This window comes from Hemitrygon akajei, chromosome 24 (assembly GCF_048418815.1).
Source record: "Hemitrygon akajei chromosome 24, sHemAka1.3, whole genome shotgun sequence".
NCBI lineage: Eukaryota > Metazoa > Chordata > Chondrichthyes > Myliobatiformes > Dasyatidae > Hemitrygon > Hemitrygon akajei.
In genome coordinates this window covers 8,357,171-8,382,352 of record NC_133147.1, presented here as the reverse complement: position 1 = coordinate 8,382,352, position 25,182 = coordinate 8,357,171, and the positions used below count along the sequence as shown (strand labels likewise).

The 25,182-nt window shown below is 46.3% G+C and overlaps 1 protein-coding gene across 1 annotated transcript in view; it reads left to right on the top strand.

Moving 5' to 3' along the window:
• Window positions 1–8,986: 8,986 nt before the first annotated feature.
• myom3 (myomesin 3) overlaps window positions 8,987–25,182 on the top strand; it is a 123,515-nt gene continuing 107,319 nt past the window's right edge. The window contains exons 1-3 of the mRNA XM_073028296.1: window positions 8,987–9,106; window positions 17,669–17,819; window positions 20,435–20,585. Of these exons, the coding sequence (XP_072884397.1) occupies window positions 17,701–17,819; window positions 20,435–20,585 (270 nt within the window). The 5' untranslated portion in view covers window positions 8,987–9,106; window positions 17,669–17,700. The remainder of the gene's footprint in view (window positions 9,107–17,668; window positions 17,820–20,434; window positions 20,586–25,182) is intronic.

Genomic DNA, 25,182 nt, shown 5'->3' with positions numbered 1-25,182 from the left:
GATCAGCGACCAGCAGAATGCTGTTGTACTGTGTGAGGATGTCCTGGATCTCCTTCTTGGAGGCTTCATTTACGTACATCTGGTAGTAAGCCATCAGAAATGGATTGACAGATAGCATAGATCTGAGCTACGTGACCACCCTTCATTCAAACTCTGATGTCAACACCAGCAAATCTTTCTTTATCCAACAGCAGGACTGTCTCCAGCGGCCTGTACTGTAAAGTCTTTGGCTCAATCTGCTCCAGAGGCCTGCTGTTCTCTTTGATGAGGCCATTTCCTCTTTTGCAAAGAGCAACAGCAGTTGCTGTTTTCTTTCGCCCAAAACCTGAACAAATGATGACGGGCATTGATTGTGTCGATAGAGGCTTTTTCCCAGGGCTGAAATGGCTAGCACAAGAAGCCACAGGTTTAAGGTGCTTGGAAGCAGGTGCAGAGGAGATGTCAGGGGAAAGTTTTTTACATAGAGGGTGGTGAGTGCGTGGAATGGGCTTCCAGCGACAGTGGTGGAGGCAGATACGATAGGGTATTTTAAGAGACTCCTCGAGCTTAGAAAAATAGAGGGCTATGGGTAACCCTAGGTAATTTCCAAAGTAAGCACATGTTTGGCACAGCATTGTGGGCCAAAGGGCCTGCATTGTGGTGTACCTTTTCTATGTTTCTATATTGCAAATGTCCTTTCATAGGCGTGGCCCTGGTAGAGCGGCAGCTAGAAAAGAATGTGATAGAGTTACAATCATATTGCAAAATAGACAGAGGTATCTCCCTTAAGTACACGACGTAAACAACATATACACATTTACACATCCCCATTGCTAAAGGAATGGAGTATTCTGCTGTGTATGGCGGGAAAGGCACCACGAAACCAACCTGAGTGCATCAGCTCAGTTTGGGACCCATTGAGGGAAGACATTGAAACGAGGGCACTCAGTGTGCCGACAGCAAAATAACAAGACAATGTTTGTGTGTGTGCGTCCATTCAGAAATCTGATGGCGAAGGGGAAGAAGCTGTTCCTGATTTGCTGAGTGTGTGTCTTCAGGCTCCTGTACCTCCTCCCCAATGTTCTCAATCATAGAGCAGAGAACAGTACAGAAGTTTTCCAAAAACACGAAGCCAGTCATCACTGCAGTGGGAGCCTCTGTACATCACAGACATCAGGGGACCACAGGCGTGAAGCTGGGCATCACTATAGCAGGAGCAGGCCACAGCCGCAGTTCAGCACAGAGCCGAGCAAACATCAAGGAGCACTGAGCTGAACTGGCCCTTCCCTCTCCTCAGGCCCCAACACCCAAATCTTTTAATCTGACCCGATGCTTAAATCATCCCGACATCTGGTTGTTCCTCGCTCACAGACCCGGGCTCTATTGCTTCAATACCATCTGGGGCCTGGACCCCACCGCCCGCCTCAATTCGACCTGTACCTGACCTTTCCAGTTTGGCCCGACACTTAAATTGATCAAACCTCCAATCTTTCCTCACTCTTGGGCTCCACCTCGACTCTGCCTCGCCTCGGTTCTGCCAGATCAAATTGCCTCCAAGTACGCTCCAGCAAAGCCCGTACATTGGCTCATTCCCCACCCCCGGGCTCACCGCGCCACAACCGTCCTACACCTTAACGACTTCAGTTCACACCACAAAAACTGCCGGGTCACAGGCGGTTCGACTCCGCAAGGGATGTTACAGGCTATTGTTTGCGGGGATCGTTTACCAGGTAAAGTGCTATTAATAAAGTATTTTGTTGTTTGTTTTGTTTTGTCACTGAGGATCACCAGTGCCATCTTAAACCTGAAAACCAAGTTAAAACCAGGAAGGGAATTTTAAAGTGTAGGTGTTTCCAACTCACAATGTTAGAATATTTTTATCATTTTCCTACAGCATCTACATCTACCTTTCTGGTAAGGAAGTTTCAGGGAGTTTTTTGTTTCACTTAAAGGAAGTACAGTAGTTGCAGGGTGTTCTGTCAACAAAGAATGGGACACACAACATCAATCATTTCACAAAAAAATTCTGCAGGTGCTGGAAATCCAGAGCAACACACACAAAATGCTGGAGGAACTCGGCAGGTCAGGCGGCGTCCATGGAAATGAATAAACAGTCGACATTTGAAGCCCAGACCCTTCCTCAGGACTGATCATTTACCTGCTTGTAGAAGGTGTCACTAACAATAGAGAGAGGGAACTCTGGCAATAGTCAGCAGGTCAGGCAGCCTCTGTGGGGAGAGGAGCCAAGTTAGTGTTTCAGTGGTGGACCCTTCATCAGGACTGGGATGGAGACAAAAGGTGCAGTGAGGGTGAGGCAAGGGTATCCCCAAACTCCCTGCATCTTAACGGGGTTGTCAGTACTTGACAAAGTACTTCAAACATAGAACAGTACAGGCCCTTCGGCCCACTTTTGATCTACTCCAAGATCAATTCATCCATTCTTTTCTGCACAGCCCTCCATTTTCTATCATCCAGGTACCAATCTAAGAGTCTCTTAAATGTCTCTAATATATCTGACTCTACCAGCACCCCTGGCAAGGCGATCCACACACCCACCACTCTCTGTAAAAGAGTACATCACAGCAGGAAATCCATAACAATTTAGCATGTAAGGGCAAATTAAGTGATGAATGGACCACAGAGGCAAGTCATCTGCTGGATTCTGTCCAATAGAAGAGGAGGAAACATCTCCCAGATCCAGCCCCTCGAGTTAGAAGGCGTTTGGAAGACGATTATCGTTTGCTCTGAAGTTCTATCTTAGACAAAGAAAATGTAATCAGAGGGTGACAGTCCAGAGAGAGCAGTGTGTTCACAAGTGTGTGTGTGTGTGTGTGTGTGTGTGTTTGTGCGTGTGTGTGTGTGCGTGTGTGTGTGTTTGTGCGTGTGTGAGTGTGTGTGTGTTTGTGTGTGTGTGTGCGCGCGCACATGCTTGAGTGTGCAAGTGTGTATGTGTGTGTCTGTGCGTGCGTGCGTGTGTGTGTGTGTTTGTGCGTGTGTGTGTTTGTGCGCGCGTGTGTGAGTGTGTGTGTGCATGTGTGTGTGTGTGTGTGTTTGTGCCTGTACTTTTGTGTTATCTCTGTTCAAGTATCTGCATGTGAGTACACACACGTGAGTGTGTTCATGCATGTGTGAGTGTACACACATAAACGTGTGTGTGCATACTTCCTCTTCCTGAGCCCTCAGCTCCCAGTGGAGCACAGACCATCGATGACCTTCCGTCTCCACCGTCCTCTGTTCTGAGCCAGTTTCTTACGGGTGGACCAGGAGAGCCCCCATCGTCTAATTTCAGCCTTGACGTCTCTCCTCCATGTGTTCTTTGGATGCCCATTTTTCCTCTTTCCTTGGGGATTCCATTGCAATACCTGCCCAGTGATGTTGTTGGTTGGATTCCTCGAGGTGTGGACAATCCACCTCTATCTCCGATTGTGTCTATGGACTCCTGGTTGGTGTTTCCCCACGGTGTCGGTTGGTTACTTTGTCAGTCTATCTGATGATTAGGATTCTTCTCAGGCACTGATGGTTGAAAGCCAGCAGCTTTTGCAGTGTCTCCTTTATTGTTTTCCATGTCTCAGGGCCATTTAGGAACACTGTTTCAACATCTGAGTCGAAGATTCTGATGTTGGTTTCGCTTGATATAACTCTACTTGTCCACACTTTCTTCAAGATGTTGAAAACAACTTTGGTTTTGTTGATCCTGGCTTTGACATCCTCATCCTTTCAACAATATCTCTATGATGGTGGACTTTCCTGCCTGGTACATGGTTCTCACATTCAGGCACACAAGGTAGATAGCAACTTCAGTGACAAAAAAGTCGTCAGCTGTACAGGATCCTGATGACTTTCCCTATGCTGTGACATCCGCTCACTCGATAATGAGCCTCTTCTCACAAAGTCGATGGTCTGGTTGGAGTTCATCAGTGTTTCTGCAATCCATTGTACCCCCTGTACAGGGGATTGGCCTGTGAAACTTCGCCAGAGCCCTGTTGGCCAGCCTTACCCATTTCCACCTCTCACAACAGGAATATAGAGTTAGTCAAAGAGGTTGTGTGTGCATACATACTGTATGAAATGATATATGTGTGCATTCATGGCTGGTAACTTAATTTATTACTCAGCTTGAATTGCCATTGTCAATTGCCCGTTATGCCGCTGGCATTTAGGGCAAAAATGAAGGTCCTCCATCTCTGGTGGTGTTCAGGGCTTCCTTCATCATGTCAGTACTTCCTCTCGGTTTTCACTACTGTCAGTCATGCAAGTCCCGGATGGAGACTCAGCAATATCGTCGCACTCAGATGTTGAAGGATTCTTCATTGCTGTTTCCATAACAATTATATTTTGACCAATCAGGGTCGTTAACCTGGAGGACCGGTGGACCACTCTTAGTCTGTCCTCTAGCTTTGATCTGTTTGGCATGGGTAACCCTACCGCAAGTCAAAGCCCAGAGTGGGGGGAGGGAAGGGAAGGAAAAAAACTGGAAGGAGGAATCAGTATTCATGCCACCAGGCTGCCCAGATGGAAACGGTGTTGCTCTTCCACCCTGAGGGTGGCCTCTTCGTGGCAAAAATGGTCATGGACTGACACGTTGGAATGGGAATGGTAATCGGAATTTAAATCTTCAGGAAGTTCCTCTTTTAGCAGATGGAGCAGAGGTGCTCGATGAAGCCGGCCCCAAATTTACAACAGATCTCACCAACGCAGAGGAGGCCACGTCAGGAGGCAGTCAGGCCCAGGGAACTGAAAGTCAGCTGAGAAAATTGAGAGCATAAGAAGTGTAGGTGGGACTGGACTGAACCAAGGGGATAGAATGGAGTCGAGGTTTGTGGACACAAGTTACAGTGGGGCAGGAACAGGCAGAGAAATGGGCCTACCCGATCCGATTCTCACTGCTGTGTGTGAGGAGCTTGTACTGTACATTCTCCCTCCAGGTTTCCTTCCACATTCCACAGACGTACAGGTTAGAGTCAGTAAGCTGTGGGCGTGCTATGTTGGTGCCAGAAGCACGGCAACACTTGCAGGCTGCCCCCGGCACATCCTCGGACTGTGTTGGCCGTTGACGTAAAAGCCACGTTTCTCCGTATGTTTCGATGTTGTGACGACAAACAAAACTAATCTTTAAAGACGGGTACTCCAGTACGTTGTGTGTGTTGTTTTACTGACAGACTGATGACTCTGCATTTATTACCTGCCTGCAGCAAGCCACCGAGTCTGCCTGTCTGTTCACATCCATCGTGATTCGAATAAAAAGGTGGAGTTGGCCAAATTGATTGATTGCAAAAGCTGTTACCTTAGATATCATGTCATCTTTCTATGGTGACTGGCCCAAACTTGTTTCGTTCACTTGCCTTGGGATTCTTTTGGCTGACACTCTTCAGAGTTTTGTATCAGTTCATCTTCTCTGGTTCCCACGCTGAATGGAGGCATAGTTGAAAAGGGAGGGGAGGAGGGGTGAGGAAGGGCAGGGAGGAGGGTGAGGAGAAGAAGGAGAGAGGAGGAGGAGGGAAGAGTGGAGGAATGAGGGAGAGGAAGAAGGGATGAAAAAGGAGGGGAGGAGGAGGGAAGGGGAGGAAGGTGAGGAGTAGAAGGGGAGAAGAGGAGAGGAGGGAGGATTAAGGGGAGGACAGTGAGGAGGAGAATGGGCAGGGGAGGAGGAGAGAGAGGAGGGATGAGGAGAGGAGAAGGGGAAGGGGATGCAGGGCGAGAAAGAGAACGAGGAGAGGAGGAGGGGAGAGAGGAGAATGAGGGGAAGTAGAAGGGGGATTCTGTGGAATCTTCCTGAACCACCCCACACCGACCGAAGGCAGACCAATGTGCCATCCCGATGGCAAATGAGGTGTTGCTCCTCCAACCAGAGTGTGGCCCCATTGTGGTGTTGGAGGAGGCCATGGACGGGCAAATTGAAATGGGAATGGGAAGGCAAATTGAAATAGGTAGCCACCGGGAGGTCCTGAATTTTGCAGTGGATGGATCAAAAGTGCGTGATGTTTCAGAGGTTCAGACTTTGTTTTACTCCCAGCAAGATGTTGAACTTCAAAAGGTGTTGTTCTCCCTCCTCTGAACACGAGAAGGATTGTTCATGGATGGGAAGACATGTGAATTAGAAGAGAGAAGGTATCGGAGGCCTTGAAGTGTAAAAAGGAGGATAAACCCCAGGACCTGACCTGATGAATTCTCAGAACTTGTGGGAAGCAGGAGAAGAATCTGCATCAGATCTGGCCACTAACGAGGTCCGGGGAACTAGAGAGTGGTTAATGTGATATTAAAGGTAGCAAAAACAAGCCAGGAAGCTGACAAAGGGGAGTGGGCAAATTGCCGAAGGGAATTCTGAGAGACTGGATCTGCCAGCATTTGGAGAGACAGAGTCTGATCGGGGACAGCACAGCTTTGTTTGTGGGAAGTCATGTCTGATAGATCTCTTTTAGGAGGTAACCAAGAGGGTAGATGAGGAAAGGGCACTAGATGTTGTCCACCTGGATTTTAGCAAGGCCTTTGACAAAGTAAGCACAAAGTACATTGCAGATGCTGTGGTCAAATCAACTCGTACAAACAAGCTGGATGAACTCAGCAGGTCGGGCAGCATCCGTTGAAATGAATGGTCAACGTTTCAGGCCGAGACCCTTCGTCAGGACCTCATGGCAGACTATTCAGGGTTAGCCTCATGGTTAGATCGCATGGGAGACAGCAGTCTGACTCAGTAGTGGCATGATGATCCAGGGTTGTTTCTCAGACTGGAGGCCTGTGTCCACTGGCGAACGACGGGGTGTTGCTGCTGGAACTGTTACTGTTCATAACAGAGATCAACAATTTTGAGAGGTATGAGGTGTGTTAGTAAGCTTGTGGACAGTACTTCAATAGGTGGTGTAGAAAGTGTAGAACATTATGAAGAATTACAGAGGGATCTCGATCAGTTAGGTATGGGGGCTGACCACTAGTTGAGTGGTATCAAAGCAACAACTTTGCACTCAACATGAGCATCAGCAAAGAGCTGACTATGGACCTCAGAAAGGGTAAGACGAGGGAACACATTCCAGTCCCCGTAGAGGGATCAGAAGTGGAGAGGGTGAGCAATATCAAGCTCCTGGATGTCAATATCTTTGAGGACCTAACTTAGACCCAACATGTCGATGCAACTACAAAGAAGGCACGACATTAAGAGTTTGAGGAGATTTGGTTTGTCACCTAAACACTCAGAAACCTCTACAGATGTACTGTGGAGCACATTCTGACTGGTTGCATCACTGTCTTTTAAGGGGGGGGGGGGGGCTACTGCACAGGATCGTAGTAAGCTGCAGAGAGTTGTAAACTTAGTCAGCTCCATGGTGGGCTCTGGCCTCTGTAGTATCCAGGGCACCTTCAAGGAGTGGTGACTCCGAAAGGTGCCGTCCATTGTTAAAGACCCCCAACCACCCAGGACAAGCCCTCTACTCATTGTTACCATCAGGAAGGAGGTATGGAAGCTTAAGGGTGTGCATTCAGTGATTCAGGAACAGCTTCTTCCCCTCTGCCATCTGATTGCTGAATGGACATTGAACCCATGAATGCTACCTCACTACTTTTTCATTTCAGTTTTTGAACCACTTATTTAACTACTTTATATATATATATTCTTACAGTAATTCACAGTTTTTTCTATAGTATTAGGTTCTGTGTTGTGCTGTTGCCAAAAAGTTAACAAATTTTAGGACATTTGCCAGTGATATTAAACCTGATTCTGAGGATTGGTGAATGTCTTTCATTCCAGATAAGTACTGTATGAGGTATTGCATTTTGTGAGAGCAAACCAGGTTAACACTTGTATCGTGATTAGTTGAGGCCTGGGCAGCGCTATGGAATAAAATGAGCTTGGAGTATGGTCGTCACAACCTCAGGTCATCGGTAGGGTATTCTGAATAGTTTGCTGTTTTTTATGTATTCCCTGTACTTTATTAATTATAATTATTTTGTATTGTTGCCCTTCAGGGTTTTTAATGTGTTGTAGTTGGGTCTTCTCTAGTTTATGTTTAAGTTGTAATTGTCATAGAAAATAGAAGAGTACAGCACAGGAACAGGCCATTCAGCCCACAATGTTGTGCTGAACCAGCTAAAAAGCAAATCAGAAACACCCAAACACTAACCCCTCCTACCTACACAATGTCCATATCTCTCCATCTTCCTCACATCCATGTGCCTATCCAAACGTCTCTTAAGAGCCTCTAATGTATTTGCCTCGACCACCATACCAGGCAACACATTCCAGGCATTCACCAGTCTCTGAGTAAAAAACTTACCCCTCACATCCCCCTTTGAAATTACCCCTCTCACCTTAAGCACATGCCCTCTAGTACGAGACATTTCAACCCTGGGAAAAAGATACTCCCTGTTTATTCTCTATAAACCTCCATCAGGTCTCCCCTCAGCCACCGCTGTTCCAAAGAAAACAACCGAAATTCCAATGGAAGAAAAGCGTCCAGTCTCTCAGGCAGCATCCTGGTAAACTCCTCCGCGCCCAACATCCTGCCTGCAGTGGGGTGGCCAGGCGTCGCCTAACCAGAGTTCTATAAAGTTGCAACGTCACCTCTTGACTTTGGAACTCAATGCCTCGACGAATAAAAACAAGCGTTCTGTAAGCCTTCTTAACACCCTGTCAACCCGGATACTTCCAGTTGAGTGTCTGTTATGTTTTGTAACTTCAAAACATTAAATTAAAAGTCGAGTCCTTACAGGCAGTGGCAGGAATTGAACCCGCAATGGAGCTGTAAAGTAGGTTAAAAGTTTGGCAGGACATTGTGGGCCGACGGGCCTGTACTACGTTTTCTATGTCAGTGATAATTAACCTGATTCTGGTTCTGAACACTCAGAGCCATAGATCATTGGTTTTGATATAACTGTCCATGTTAGTTAAAGACCAAGAAAAGAGAACAAAGGTCTTATTCTCTATATTTATTGAGGTGATTAATTAAGTTTCTAAATATAACGGACTGGAAAGGTCACAATGAACAGCAGCAACATTTCCTTTCACTGTGGGTCATTCCTTTTGTCAGCAGCTGGGAAGCGGCTGCTCGCATTTGTCCTTCGGCTCTCGTTCGGACTGAACACTCTCGTCATAACCTCCGCCTTCCGACTCCTGACAACTGAATTTAACCAGCTACTGGTGAGTACCTTGCTTTTCGAGATGGAACGCTGATAAAGAGGTTGCCTCCTCATTAAAGCTGAAACCTGAATGGTTCAGTTTGAAGTGGAGAATGCCTTCAGGATTAGACATTGTAATCAGGATCCTGAACCAGAGTGGATAACTTCACTCACTCCAACTCTGAACTGATTCCACAACCTACGAACTCACTTTCAAGGACTTTACAACCCATGTTCTCAGTGTTATTTATTGCTTATTTATCTGATATTATTACTGTATTTTGCTTTACAGTTTATTCTTGTACAATTTGTTGTCTTTTGCTGATTGGATGTTTGTCCGTGTTTGTTGTGTGTGGCTTTTAGACCATAAATCCATAGGATCTTGGAGCAGAATCAGGCCATTTGGCCCATCGAGTCTGCTCTGCCATTTCATCATGGCTGATCCATTTCCCTCTCAGCCCCAATCTCCTGCCTTCTCCCCGTATCCCTTCATATCCTGACTAATCAAGAGTCTATCAACCTCTGCCATTAATATACCCAATGACTTGGCCTCCACAGCCGCCTGCGGCATTGAATTCCACAGATTCACCATTCTCTGGCTAAAGGGATCTCTCCTCATCTCCATTCTAAAAGGACGTCCCTTTATTCTGAGGCTGCGCCCTCTGGTCCTAGACTCCCCCTCCACAGGAAACATCCTCTCCACATCCACATTATCGAAGCTTTTCAACATTTGATGGCTTTAATGAGAGCCCCCCCCCCACACCCCTCATTGTTCTAAATTCCAGTGAGTAGAGGCCCAGAGCCATCAAATACTCTTCATATGACAAGCCTTTCAATTTCAGAATCATTGTCATGAACCTCCTTTGAACCCTCTCCAATGTCAGCATTTTCACTGTTTTTGTGTGTTTCTTGTATTTACTGTGAAAGCCCGCAAGAAAATGAGTCTCGGGCTTCTTTATGTATTTTGATAATAAATTTACTTTGAAATGGCATCCCCCAAAGGCAGTAAGTGTTGGCAGAATTCTCTGCAGCAAAGTTCAGCTCTGTGTCGTCTAATCAGAGCTGACATTTGACATACACTCAGTGGCCACTTTATTAGGTACAGGGATGGAACCCCGGTATGATCTTCTGCTGCTGTAGCCCATCCACTTCAATGTCCAATACGTTGCATGTTCTTCTGCACACCACTGTTGTAATGTATGATTATTAGTTACTGTCGCCTTCCTGTCAGCATGAACCAGTTTGGCCATTCTCCCCCCGACCTCACTCTTTAACAAAGCGTTTTCACCCACGGAACTGCTGCTCACTGAATTTTTTTTCACATCATTCTCTGTAAACTCTAGAGACAGTCGTATGTGAAAATCCCAAGAGATCAGCAGTTTCTGAAATAGTCAAACCACCGCATCATTCCACAATCAGTCACCTAGATCCCTTAACTTCCACATTCTGACGTTCGGTCTGAACAAAAACTCAACCTCTTGACCATGTCGGCATGCTTTTATGAGTTGCTGCCATATGATTGGCCGATTGGATATTTGCATTAACGAGCAGGAGTACAGGTGTTCCTAATGAAGTGGCAACTGGGTGTCGGGGCCGAATTCGGCCCCTCAGCCCAGCAATGCATTTGAATTGAGATCATGGTCTCGAACAAAGTTCTGCAGATAGTTCTGGCACTGGTGAGGGTTCACCTCGTGGCATTTCGCCACCCATGTCCTCTTTTCCGTGGCTGGGATTTCAGCTGCTGTGGGTCACAACATGATGTGGAGTGGACAGCTCACGGGCTCTCAAATCTGCTCGAGGACTCTGTGCCCCTGAACATACGTTTGAGGAGGTATTGAATGGTGTCGATTCTCTCACAATTTAAACTAAAGGTAAAGAGAAGAGACTAAATTTTATTTGTCATGGGTAGAACAGCACAGAAATAGGCCTCTCTGCCCACCTAGTCCGTGCTGAATTAATTAAGCTGCCTACTCCCATCGACCTGCACTGGGACATTGGAAATTAGGACTAGGGACTAGGGATGGGACAAGGCTGTTTAAATGGTTCAGCAAGGGAAAGATGGGGCAAAGGGCCTGCTGTATGGCTCTATGATTGAGGCCTTTATTCCCTGGAACACTCCGTACACCTCCAATCCATGAACCTATCCAAACTTCTCTTAAACACTGAAATCTAAATGGTACCCATTACTTGTGCTGGCAGCTCATTCCACACTCTCACCACCCTCTGAGTGAAGAAGTTTCCCCTCATGTTCCCTTAGACAGTTCACCTTTCACCCTTATCCCATGACCTCTAGTTGTCGACCCACCTAACCTCAGTGGGTACGTCGAAGCCTACTGGGAGATGTTTGTTTGTACGGTTGTGGCCGAGCCTGGAGTTCGGGACACATGCATTTCGTCACCAGTCAAGGTGACACCATCAGTGTACAATTGGTCCTCAGGCTGAATGAACAGCCCTACAAACAAATAGCCCTACAAACAAACAGCCCTACAAACGAACAGCCCTACAAACAAACAGCCCTACAAACAAACAGCCCTACAAACGAACAGCCCTACAAACAAACAGTCCTACAAACGAACAGCCCTATAAATGAACAGTCCTACAAACAAACAGCCCTACAAACAAACAGCCCTACAAACGAACAGCCCTACAAACGAACAGCCCTACAAACAAACAGTCCTACAAACGAACAGCCCTATAAATGAACAGTCCTACAAACAAACAGCCCTACAAACGAACAGCCCTACAAACGAACAGCCCTACAAACGAACAGCCCTACAAACAAACAGCCCTACAAACGAACAGCCCTACAAACGAACAGCCCTATAAATGAACAGTCCTACAAACAAACAGCCCTACAAATGAACAGCCCTACAAACAAACAGCCCTATAAATGAACAGTCCTACAAACAAACAGCCCTACAAACGAACAGCCCTACAAACAAACAGTCCTACAAACAAACAGCCCTACAAATGAACAGCCCTACAAACAAACAGCCCTATAAATGAACAGTCCTACAAACAAACAGCCCTACAAACGAACAGCCCTACAAACAAACAGTCCTACAAACAAACAGCCCTATAAACGAACAGCCCTACAAATGAACAGCCTTACAAACAAACAGCCCTATAAACAAACAGCCCTACAAACGAACAGCCCTACAAACTAACAGCCCTACAAACTAACAGCCCTACAAACGAACAGTCCTACAAACAAACAGCCCTACAAATGAACAGCCCTACAAACAAACAGCCCTACAAACAAACAGCCCTATAAACGAACAGTCCTACAAACAAACAGCCCTACAAATGAACAGCCCTACAAACAAACAGCCCTACAAATGAACAGTCCTACAAACAGCCCTACAAATGAACAGTCCTACAAACGAACAGTCCTACAAACAAACAGCCCTACAAACAAACAGTCCTACAAACAAACAGCCCTATAAACAAACAGCCCTACAAACAAACAGCCCTACAAATGAACAGTCCTACAAACAGCCCTACAAATGAACAGTCCTACAAACGAACAGTCCTACAAACGAACAGCCCTATAAATGAACAGTCCTACAAACAAACAGCCCTACAAACGAACAGCCTACAAACGAACAGCCCTACAAACAGCCCTACAAATGAACAGCCCTACAAACGAACAGCCCTACAAACAAACAGCCCTATAAACAAACAGCCCTACAAACAAACAGCCCTACAAACGAACAGCCCTACAAACAAACAGCCCTACAAACGAACAGTCCTACAAACAAACAGCCCTATAAACAAACAGCCCTACAAACAAACAGCCCTACAAACAAACAGCCCTACAAATGAACAGTCCTACAAACAGCCCTACAAATGAACAGTCCTACAAACGAACAGCCCTATAAATGAACAGTCCTACAAACAAACAGCCCTACAAACGAACAGCCTACAAACAAACAGCCCTACAAACAGCCCTACAAACAAACAGCCCTACAAACGAACAGCCCTACAAACAAACAGCCCTACAAACGAACAGCCCTACAAACGAACAGCCCTACAAACAAAGAGCCCTACAAACGAACAGCCCTACAAACAAACAGCCCTATAAATGAACAGTCCTACAAACAAACAGCCCTACAAACGAACAGCCCTACAAACAAACAGCCCTACAAACAAACAGCCCTACAAACGAACAGTCCTACAAACAAACAGCCCTACAAACAAACAGTCCTACAAACAAACAGCCCTACAAACAAACAGCCCTATAAATGAACAGTCCTACAAACAAACAGCCCTACAAACGAACAGCCCTACAAACGAACAGCCCTACAAACGAACAGCCCTACAAACAAACAGTCCTACAAACAAACAGCCCTACAAACAAACAGCCCTACAAACGAACAGCCCTACAAACAAACAGCCCTACAAACGAACAGCCCTACAAACGAACAGTCCTACAAACAAAGAGCCCTACAAACGAACAGCCCTACAAACAAACAGCCCTATAAATGAACAGTCCTACAAACAAACAGCCCTACAAACGAACAGCCCTACAAACAAACAGCCCTACAAACAAACAGCCCTACAAACAAACAGCCCTACAAACGAACAGTCCTACAAACAAACAGCCCTACAAATGAACAGCCCTACAAACAAACAGCCCTACAAACAAACAGCCCTATAAATGAACAGTCCTACAAACAAACAGCCCTACAAATGAACAGCCCTACAAACAAACAGCCCTACAAATGCACAGTCCTACAAACAGCCCTACAAATGAACAGTCCTACAAACGAACAGTCCTACAAACAAACAGCCCTACAAACAAACAGTCCTACAAACAAACAGCCCTATAAACAAACAGCCCTACAAACAAACAGCCCTACAAATGAACAGTCCTACAAACAGCCCTACAAATGAACAGTCCTACAAACGAACAGTCCTACAAACGAACAGCCCTATAAATGAACAGTCCTACAAACAAACAGCCCTACAAACGAACAGCCTACAAATGAACAGCCCTACAAACAGCCCTACAAATGAACAGCCCTACAAACGAACAGCCCTACAAACAAACAGCCCTATAAATGAACAGTCCTACAAACAAACAGCCCTACAAACGAACAGCCCTACAAACGAACAGCCCTACAAACGAACAGTCCTACAAACAAACAGCCCTATAAACAAACAGCCCTACAAACAAACAGCCCTACAAACAAACAGCCCTACAAATGAACAGTCCTACAAACAGCCCTACAAATGAACAGTCCTACAAACGAACAGTCCTACAAACGAACAGCCCTATAAATGAACAGTCCTACAAACAAACAGCCCTACAAACGAACAGCCTACAAACGAACAGCCCTACAAACAGCCCTACAAATGAACAGCCCTACAAACAAACAGCCCTACAAACAAACAGCCCTATAAATGAACAGTCCTACAAACAAACAGCCCTACAAACGAACAGCCCTACAAACGAACAGCCCTACAAACGAACAGCCCTACAAACAAACAGCCCTACAAACGAACAGTCCTACAAACAAACAGCCCTATAAACAAACAGCCCTACAAATAAACAGCCCTACAAATGAACAGTCCTACAAACAGCCCTACAAATGAACAGTCCTACAAACGAACAGTCCTACAAACGAACAGCCCTATAAATGAACAGTCCTACAAACAAACAGCCCTACAAACGAACAGCCCTACAAACAAACAGCCCTACAAACGAACAGCCCTACATATGAACAGCCCTACAAACGAACAGCCCTACAAACAAAGAGCCCTACAAACGAACAGCCCTACAAACAAACAGCCCTATAAATGAACAGTCCTACAAACAAACAGCCCTACAAACAAACAGCCCTACAAACAAACAGCCCTACAAACGAACAGTCCTACAATCAAACAGCCCTACAAACAAACAGTCCTACAAACAAACAGCCCTATAAATGAACAGTCCTACAAACAAACAGCCCTACAAACGAACAGTCCTACAAACAAACAGCCCTACAAATGAACAGCCCTACAAACAAACAGCCCTACAAACAAACAGTCCTACAAACAAACAGCCCTATAAACAAACAGCCCTACAAACAAACAGCCCTACAAACAAACAGCCCTACAAATGAACAGTCCTACAAACAGCCCTACAAATGAACAGTCCTACAAACGAACAGTCCTACAAACGAACAGCCCTGCAAACAAACAGCCCTACAAATGAACAGCCCTACAAACAAACAGCCCTACAAACGAACAGTCCTACAAACAAACAGCTCTACAAATGAACAGCCCTACAAACAAACAGCCCTACAAACAAACAGCCCTACAAATGAACAGCCCTACAAACAAACAGCCAATCCGAGCTATCAACCTTCTCTTTTCATTTCACACTCTGAAATGTTTTGTTTGTGCTAGTGGCCAACACAACCCAAAGATATGCTGGGGGCAGTCTGTGCTTCCAGCACCCACAACTTACTAACCCTGACTTGTAAATCTTCGGACTGTGGGTGGAAACCGGAGCACCCAGAGGAAACCCGCACGGTCACAGGGAGAACATACAAACTCCTTACAGAGACAGAACTGACCCTGGGTTACAGGCGCTAACTACAGAACCACAGAATACAATAATTGAAGGCCCTTGAACAATTATTGAATAGGAAAGGCGTAGAGAGACACAGTGTCACAACCAGGGGTAGTTTTTTTTTAAAAAAGCGAGGTTTTATTGTCATTTAGTATGTGGACTGTATTTTCTCAGTGTCACCTCCTTGGAATGGGTAGTCTTTGGATTATTTCCCTTTGCACCAGCTCTTGGTTTTCACTTTGCTCTGCAGGGATCATGGGGATTGTTAAACTCTCTTTGTATTTATCACTTCCGTTCAATTTGGGGTAATTGAATTAGCACGGGATTTTCAATGCCTTGACTTTACTTATTTGGGCCGGCACAGTGGTGTAATGGTCAGCTCAGCTCTTCATAGTACCAGCGACCCCGGTTCAATTCCCGACACTGCCTGTAAGGAGTCTGTACGTCTCCCCTTGACCTTGTGGGTTTCCTCCGGGTGCTCCGGTTTTCTCCCACAGTCCAAAGACATACCGGTTGGTAGGTTAATTGGTCATTGTAAATTGTCCCTTGATTAAGCTCGGGTTAAATCGGGGGATTGCTGGGCAGCGAGGCTCGAAGGGCCGGGAGGGGTATATCTCAATAAGTAAGTAATTTATTTGTTCATTCCTTTATTTTTGTGACTTACAGCTATTCGTTATACCTGCACTGTACTGCTACACAAAGCAGAACATTTGATGACTAATAGTGAGTGACAATGACCCTGATTCTGTTCTGACTGTCAGCACAAGGGTTGGGTAATATTCGAGCTCGAGACAAAGCCATTCTCTGTTCCTATCCGTCACGAACAACTGGAATGGCTTTGTTACTAAACTAGGACCAGAGACACCAGGATCCGAGTTTTTCAAATTCCTCCTTGGCAGCTGGGACCAATAAATTCAGACCATTGACTAAATAGAAAGAAATATGAAAGGAAACTTGAATATGCAGGGAATGGAAGGATATGGATGAGTGTATGTCAGAGCGTTTGGATATGGCCCAAGAGCAGAGAGCGACAGAGACTGAATCGGGTCAACAGTTTGCTGACTTTAATGAGCGCTGTTGCAGAATTTAAAGGAAAAGTAAAACGGAACTGTGGAAAAAGTCTACTTGCATTTACCTTATCTATACCCCTCGTGATTTTGCAGACCTCAAACAAATCTCTCAATCTTCTACATTCCTAGGAAAAATCCTAACTTACTCAACCTTTCCCTATAAATCAGGTCCTCAAGTCCCAGAAAGAGCTTTGTAAATTTTATTGATATCTTCCTGTAGGTAGGTGACCAGGGCTGAGCACAGTACTCACAGTTAGGCCTCACCAATGTCTTCTACAACGTCAGTATTACATCCCAGCTCCTGTACTCAATACTCTGCTGTGAAAACCAATCTGCTTCAGCAACGTCCTCTCGGGGAGTAAATCTGCACCCCTCACCTGCCCTCTGACACTTTGACAACAGTACTACCATTCCACACCGTGCTTCACAGTTCCGTGAACTACATCAAGTTGAAGACAAGAGCAGCAACTACCTGAAAATGCCCTGCTCCCAAATGACACAGCAAACTGACCAGGTATCCGACAGTGAGACCGTACAGAGGATAATAAAAATTGCCGAGAGGGCCACTGGGTTCTCCCTACCCCCATTTGTGACATGTTGCAGGTGAAGGGCCTGAAGTGTTGTTGAGGATCCCAACCGCCCATCCCACAATCTCTTTGACCTACTACCATCAGGAAGGAACATCAGGACTGGGGAACAGCTTTTTCCCTCAGGATGTGAGGCTAATGAAACACTGTGGTCTCATCACTAGGAGAGTGAACTGTTTACATGTTTACCCATGCATTTTGAGTTATATTTCATTAATGTATTCATGGTGATATTTCGGTTTATGTGCGGCGTGTGATATATGTTTCGTAGGAGCACTGAGGAACATAGTTTCATTTGGTTGTATATATGGACAGTCAGGTGACAATAGGCTTGAACTTGAAACAGGGTGTCCTCTCTGTTCCAGGAAATATCAGACGCGAGCCACTGTGTTGAGTCATGGCTACCAGATTCCTGCTGCTTCACCAGGGCAGACCAGAGCGCTTTGAACGTTCACCTCGCGGGACAAGTTCAGGCGTAAAGGCAAGACCGGCAGAGACACGGCCTGTCGTACTAAGGTGGGTCCAGAATGGGAGATTTTGTTCTCATCCCCATAAAATATTAGCAGTTAACGAATAAATCTCTTCTATATTCTGCACAACAGCAGTTATATTTCATTGGAGGTTTGAGGAGGTTTGGTATGTCACCAAAGGCACGTGCACATTTTTACAGAAATTTGTAGAGAGCATTCTGACTGGCTGCATCTCCATCTGGTATGGCGGGGGGTGGGGGGACCACTACACAGGATTGAAATCAGCTGCAGAAAGCTGAAAACTCAGTCAGCTCCATCATGGGCATTCGCCTCCGTAGCATCCAAGTCATCCTCAAGAAGCGATGCCTCAGAAAGGCAGCTTCCATCATTAAAGACCACCATCACCCAGGACATGCCCACTCCTCATTGCCACCATTGGGGGGAGATACAGGAGCCTGAAGACACTCACTTTGTGATTCAGGAACAGCTTCTTCCCCTCTGCCATCGGATTCCTGAATGGACATTGAACCCGTGAACACTTCCTCTTACTTTTTTATTTCTATGTTTACATTAACTTAATTTATCTATTTAATGTATTCAGTATATACATACTTACTGTAATTCTTATTTTCTATTGTTATGTATTGCATTGAACTGCTCCCACAAGGACAACACATTTCACAACCAATGGCAGTGATATTAAACTTGATTTTGGATTCTGATTCTGCTATGTATTGAGATATAGCATAAAGCTTTTCTAGATAGAGTGGATGTGGAGAGGATGCTTTCAATAGCTGGGGAGTCTGGAACCAGAGGACACAGCCTCAGAATCGAGGGACATCCATTTAGAGCGGAGATGAGGAGGAATTTCTTTAGCCGGAGGGTGGCAAATCTGTGGAAATCATTGGCACAGATGGCTGTGAGAACCAAGCAGAGGTTGAGAGGTTCTCGATTATTTTGGGGGTCACCTCCCAGCTTCTTGCTACATCGACCAACCGCACCTACTCACCTGGTCTCACCTGGCAGCTTGAGCTCCACCCTCTTCCCACCTTTTAACTCTTCCTTTTGCTCCCTTTCTTTCCGGTCCTGATGAAAAGTCTTGGCCTAAAACAGAACCTGTTCGTACCCATCCACGGATGCTGCCTGACCTGCTGAGTTCCAGAGTTTATTGTGTGTTCCTCTAGTTTTCCAGCATCTGCAGAATCTCTCATGTTTGTGTTTGAGATGAGTAGAGGCACTTACGGGGCACCTGTGAGCAGAGAGGGAACGGGAGATGACAGAATCAGACAAAGCAAATGGACTTGGCAAACACCATCTGAAATTTCAGCTCGTGTCAGAGGTGGGAGGTAAATATAGCCAGCCATGAGTGTTCAGACCAACTGCAAGGACAAAGGCCAAGCTTGCAATGCATTCACAGTGACCTGATCACCATCCCATTTGTCCTGGTAGGATGCTCCTCTGCTCCTACAGTGACAGGACACCTCCCGCTCACCCCCGGTAAAGTTCAGCTTCTCTCACTCACAATCCAGGATAATTTAAAGTTATCAGACTCACTGACACGTTGTGAAATCTGTTGTTTTTGTAAAAGCAGTATAGTGCAATACACACTTACGTCCTGTTATGTCACTGGTGTCTATGCACCAATGGGAGTCCTCCATCTCTAATGGTGTTCAAGGCTTCCTTCGTCATGTCAGTAGCTTCCTCATGGTTTTTATTACTGTCACGTTGTGCAAATCCCGGGTGGAGGCTCAGGAAAACCATCACACTCAGATGTAGAAGGACTCTTCATTGCTGATTCCGTAACAACGTTGTTTTACCAGCCAGGGTTGTTAGTCCTGAGCTGGACCCCAGAACCTGGAGGACCGGTGGACCACTCTTAGTCTGACCTCTACCCTTTGACCTGTTTGGCATGGGTGACCCTACCAAGAACCAAAGCGTGAAGTCCTGACTCCAGCCAACACAGCTCTCTGGGTTATTGAGGCACGCAAGCCTCCAAACCCTACGACAAGGTTGTGGTCCTCTTGGAGGGCAATACATAAAATATTCTATAAATTAGAACACTGTGCAAAAGTCTTAGGCTCATGCATGTAGCTCTGGCTACATGAGCTCTGGCAAAAACTAAGACTTTTGCACAATAACTGTAGTACAAATATAGCAAATTACTGTAGTAATTTTATATATTGCACTGTGCTGTTTCTGAAAAAAAAATTCATGACATCTGGGAGTAATGATAAACCCGATTCTGATATGGGCCTCTATTTGTGGACTGAGAGTGGGAAGGGGACAGGGAGAGGGGAATCATGGTTGGGAAAAGGGGAAGGGAGAGGGGAGGGAGCGGGAAGCACCGGAGAGATGTTCTGATAGATGCCAGCTCCTTGAGCACCGCCTTTTGATTGTGCCCGCGATGGTGGCGAGGGTAGTGCCCGTCATGGAGCCGGCAGAGTTTACCGCTTTGCTCGGACCTGTACCGTGGTACCTCCACTCCAGACGGTAATGCATCCGGTCACGAGGGAGAATGCACAGTCTCCTTAAACTCCACTGTAAATAAAACTTCATCTGTGTAATTCCAGTTGTGCTGAAAGATTCCAACAGTTTAAATGTTATGACGTTTGTGTATTGCTTTTCAAGGCAAAACTTAATTCAAGCATTCTCTTCCCGCAGACCTGAACAACGCAGGCGTGGGAGAAGAGGGGAGAAGGAGCCGGGAAAGCAGGTGTTGTTTGGAGATGACATGAAGAAGGTGGATAAAAGTTACTATAAGGCTCAGAAACTCCTGCTAACGAAGGCTGATCACAAAGCACTACATGGTCAGGTAACATAAACCGTTCCAAGGACCATAAACATGAGATATTCTGCAGATACCGGAAATCCAGAGCAACACACACAACATTCTGGAGCTCAGCAGGCCAGGCAGCACCTATGGAAAAGAGTAAACAGTCGATGTTTCGGGCCAAGACCCTTCATCAGGACTGGGAAGGGGGAAGGCCCTAGGGATTTTTTCTTGATATTTCCTTACACAGTTGTCAAGGCATCGCAGAGGTGTTATGGCGCAGAAGGAGATTATTTGGCTCTTTGAGGGAATCACAATCAGAAACAGGTTATTATCACTGACTTCTCTCAGTGACCACTTTATTTGGAACCTCCTGTAACAAATAAAGAGGCCTCTGAGGAAGGAGTGTTGCAGGAGGGGCGTGGAGCAAGTAGTAGAGATCGGGTGTCAGGGGTGGGGGGTGGCACAGGTACAGACAAACCCAGCCCTGAGACACCAGGCAAGGGCATTTAATTCCAAACAATTGGTTTATTGATCATTACAGAACATCTCTCTGGTGCTTCCCACTCCATCCCCTCTCCCTTCCCCTTTTCCCAACCGTGACTCCCCTCTCACTGCCCCTTCCCACTCTCAGTCCACAATAGAGACCCATATCGGAATCAGGTTGATCATCACTCACACACGTGATGAAATTTGTTCTCTGTTTTTGTGGCAGCAATGCAGTGCAATACATAAAATTATTACAGTACTGTGCAAAAGTCTTAGGCACCCTGCTATATATATGTGCCTACGATTTGATTACCAAAGTACACATATGTCACCATATACAACCCTGAGATTTTTTTTCCTGTAGACATAAATAGTAAATCCAATAACCGTAATAAAATCAATGAAAGATGGTAGTGGACAGCAGGTGTGCAAAAGGCAGCAAACTGTGAAAATACAAAAAGAAAGAAATAGTAATAATAACAATAAATAAATAAGCAATGAATATCGAGAACTTGAGATGTGGGGTCCTTCAAATTGAGTCCATTGGTTGTGGGGACAGTTCTGTGATGGGGTGAGTGAAGTTATTCCCTCTGGGTCAGGAGTCTGATGGCTGAGGGGTGGTAACTGTTCCTGAAACTGGTGGTGTGGGTCCTGAGGCTCCTGTACCTTCCGTTTGCAGTATGCAAGACAAGCTTTCAAATAAAACTTGTCTTGCATACTGTTCATGGAGATCAGATCATTACACAGTGCCTTGAGGGAGGTCAAGGTAAAACAATAACAATGCAGAGTAAAGTGTTACAGTTAAGGGAAAGTGCAGCGCAGGGAAACTATAAGGTGCAAGATCATAACGAGGTAGAATGTGAAGGCAACAGTCCATCTTATTGTACATGGGAACCTTTCAATATCCTTATAACAGCGGGGTAGAATCAGCCCTTGAGCCTGGTGTATGTGCTTTCTGCCCGATGGTAGAATCAGCCCTTGAGCCTGGTGTGTGTGCTTTCTGCCCGATGGTAGAATCAGCCCTTGAGCCTGGTGCGTGTGCTTTCTGCCCGATGGTAGAATCAGCCCTTGAGCCTGGTGTATGTGCTTTCTCCCCGATGGTAGAATCAGCCCTTGAGCCTGGTGTGTGTGCTTTCTGCCCGATGGTAGAATCAGCCCTTGAGCCTGGTGTGTGTGCTTTCTCCCCGATGGTAGAATCAGCCCTTGAGCCTGGTGTGTGTGCTTTCTCCCCGATGGTAGAATCAGCCCTTGAGCCTGGTGTGTGTGCTTTCTCCCCGATGGTAGAATCAGCCCTTGAGCCTGGTGTGTGTGCTTTCTGCCCGATGGTAGAATCAGCCCTTGAGCCTGGTGTGTGTGCTTTCTCCCCGATGGTAGAATCAGCCCTTGAGCCTGGTGTGTGTGCTTTCTCCCCGATGGTAGAATCAGCCCTTGAGCCTGGTGTATGTGCTTTCTCCCCGATGGTAGAATCAGCCCTTGAGCCTGGTGTGTGTGCTTTCTCCCCGATGGTAGAATCAGCCCTTGAGCCTGGTGTGTGTGCTTTCTGCCCGATGGTAGAATCAGCCCTTGAGCCTGGTGTGTGTGCTTTCTGCCCGATGGTAGAATCAGCCCTTGAGCCTGGTGTATGTGCTTTCTGCCCGATGGTAGAATCAGCCCTTGAGCCTGGTGTGTGTGCTTTCTGCCCGATGGTAGAATCAGCCCTTGAGCCTGGTGTGTGTGCTTTCTGCCCGATGGTAGAATCAGCCCTTGAGCCTGGTGTGTGTGCTTTCTCCCCGATGGTAGAATCAGCCCTTGAGCCTGGTGTGTGTGCTTTCTGCCCGATGGTAGAATCAGCCCTTGAGCCTGGTGTGTGTGCTTTCTCCCCGATGGTAGAATCAGCCCTTGAGCCTGGTGTGTGTGCTTTCTCCCCGATGGTAGAATCAGCTCTTGAGCCTGGTGTGTGTGCTTTCTGCCCGATGGTAGAATCAGCCCTTGAGCCTGGTGTATGTGCTTTCTGCCCGATGGTAGAATCAGCCCTTGAGCCTGGTGTGTGTGCTTTTTGCCCGATGGTAGAATCAGCCCTTGAGCCTGGTGTGTGTGCTTTCTCCCCGATGGTAGAATCAGCCCTTGAGCCTGGTGTGTGTGCTTTCTGCCCGATGGTAGAATCAGCCCTTGAGCCTGGTGTGTGTGCTTTCTGCCCGATGGTAGAATCAGCCCTTGAGCCTGGTGCGTGTGCTTTCTCCCCGATGGTAGAATCAGCCCTTGAGCCTGGTGTGTGTGCTTTCTCCCCGATGGTAGAATCAGCCCTTGAGCCTGGTGCGTGTGCTTTCTCCCCGATGGTAGAATCAGCCCTTGAGCCTGGTGTGTGTGCTTTCTGCCCGATGGAAGGGGGGAGAAGATGTGGTCTTTGATTACGTTGGCTGCTTTACTGAGACAGTGAGAGCGCAACCATGAAGGTGAAGCTGGTTTTTGTGATGTGTCCAAAACTCTCTACAGTTTCCTGTGGTCACGGGCAGAGTAGTTACCAAACCAAGCCTTTACGCATCCTGTGGAAATATATCTGTAACCCTGAATTCTTGATGAACTCATAACTTTTGTAGCATGTAATGTGTCAAAATGGAACCTGTGTGATCCCAGAGTGCTTTGCTGGTCTGGATGGAGGCTTACAAGAAGTGTGTGTGTGTTTTATCACAGGGGGTTCAGTTATAGCAGGGAACATTTTCACAACAGAGAAAAACAGGAGGCTGCTGTCATAGGGAGAATGAAGACTTACAAGACAAATGGACTGATTAAAGACAAATGCAGATAAGGAAGGAATACCATTCTGGGATGGAAAGACCTCAAAGACATGAAGCTAATGGATTACAGGACTTTGCAAACGTATAAAAATAGTTTGTTTTGAGCTGCAAGGTCAAAGATAACTTCCAATGACTTAACACACAGAGTTAGACCTTCCCTTGTGAGTGATAAACATGGTTATAATTTGATCCTCTCTGAATTAGTTGTAGTTTGTTGCTGTGTATTAGAAGAGCTAGCTGAACAGCGCACAACAATCAGATTGGTGCAGCAATTGAAACTGGTAACACTCGATAGGAACATGCCAAATTTCTTTGGTTTCCCGAGGAACTGCGAGTATTGGAGAGTTCTCCACACCATGGTTGGACCAGGAACATCAGACAACACCCTGGTGAATCCCTTCTAGAATCATAGAGCTATAGAAAGGTGCAGCACAGAAACAGGCTCTTTGGCCCATCTAGTCCATGCCAAACCATTTAGGCTACCTACTCTCATTGGCCTGCACCGAGACCATGGCCCTCCATACCCCTCCCATCCATGTACCTGTCCAACCTTCTTTTAAACATTGAAAGCGAGCTCGCACCCACTCCTTGCAGCTCGTTCTACGCTCTCACCACCCTCTGAGTGAAGAAGTTTCCCCTCATGTTCCCCTTAAACTTTTCACCTTTCCCCCTTAACCCATGACCTCTAGTTGTAGTACCACCCAACCCTTATGGATAAAACCTGCTTGCATTTAACCTATTTATGCCCTTCATAATTTTTGTAGAAGATAGAAATCTACAGCACATTACAGACCCTTCGGCCCACAATGTTGTGCCGGCCATGCCTAGAGTTTCCCCACCGCATAGCCCTCAACTTTTCTAAGCTCCATGTATCTAAGAGGCTCTTAAAAGACCCTGCAGTGTCCGCCTCCACCACCATCGCCTGCAGTGGATACCACGCACCCACCACACTATCAAATCTCCTCTCAGTCTTCTACATTCCAAGGAATAAACTCCTAGCCTATGCAATCTTTCCTTCTCATTCAGGCCCTCCAATCCCAGCACCATCTTTGTAAATTTTCTCTGTATTCTTTCAATCTTATTGATATCCGTATCTTTTCTGTTGCTGCTACATCTCTCCTGTAGTGTGGTTGTCCAGACCTGCACACCCTGGGCGCGGTCTGACCAACACATCGTATTGATTGGACCCTTGCCCATGAAGACCAGAGACGATCTTGGGCCATAGCCCTGCACCAAGACATGATAGGGTGTCAAATTACAAAATACCGTCCATCCACTCCCCCCCCCCCCCCCCACAGATGAGTCCCCATAACTGATTGCATGATCTCCAGATTCCAGTATCTGCCATCCCTTGTGCGTCTGGCACGAATACCGTC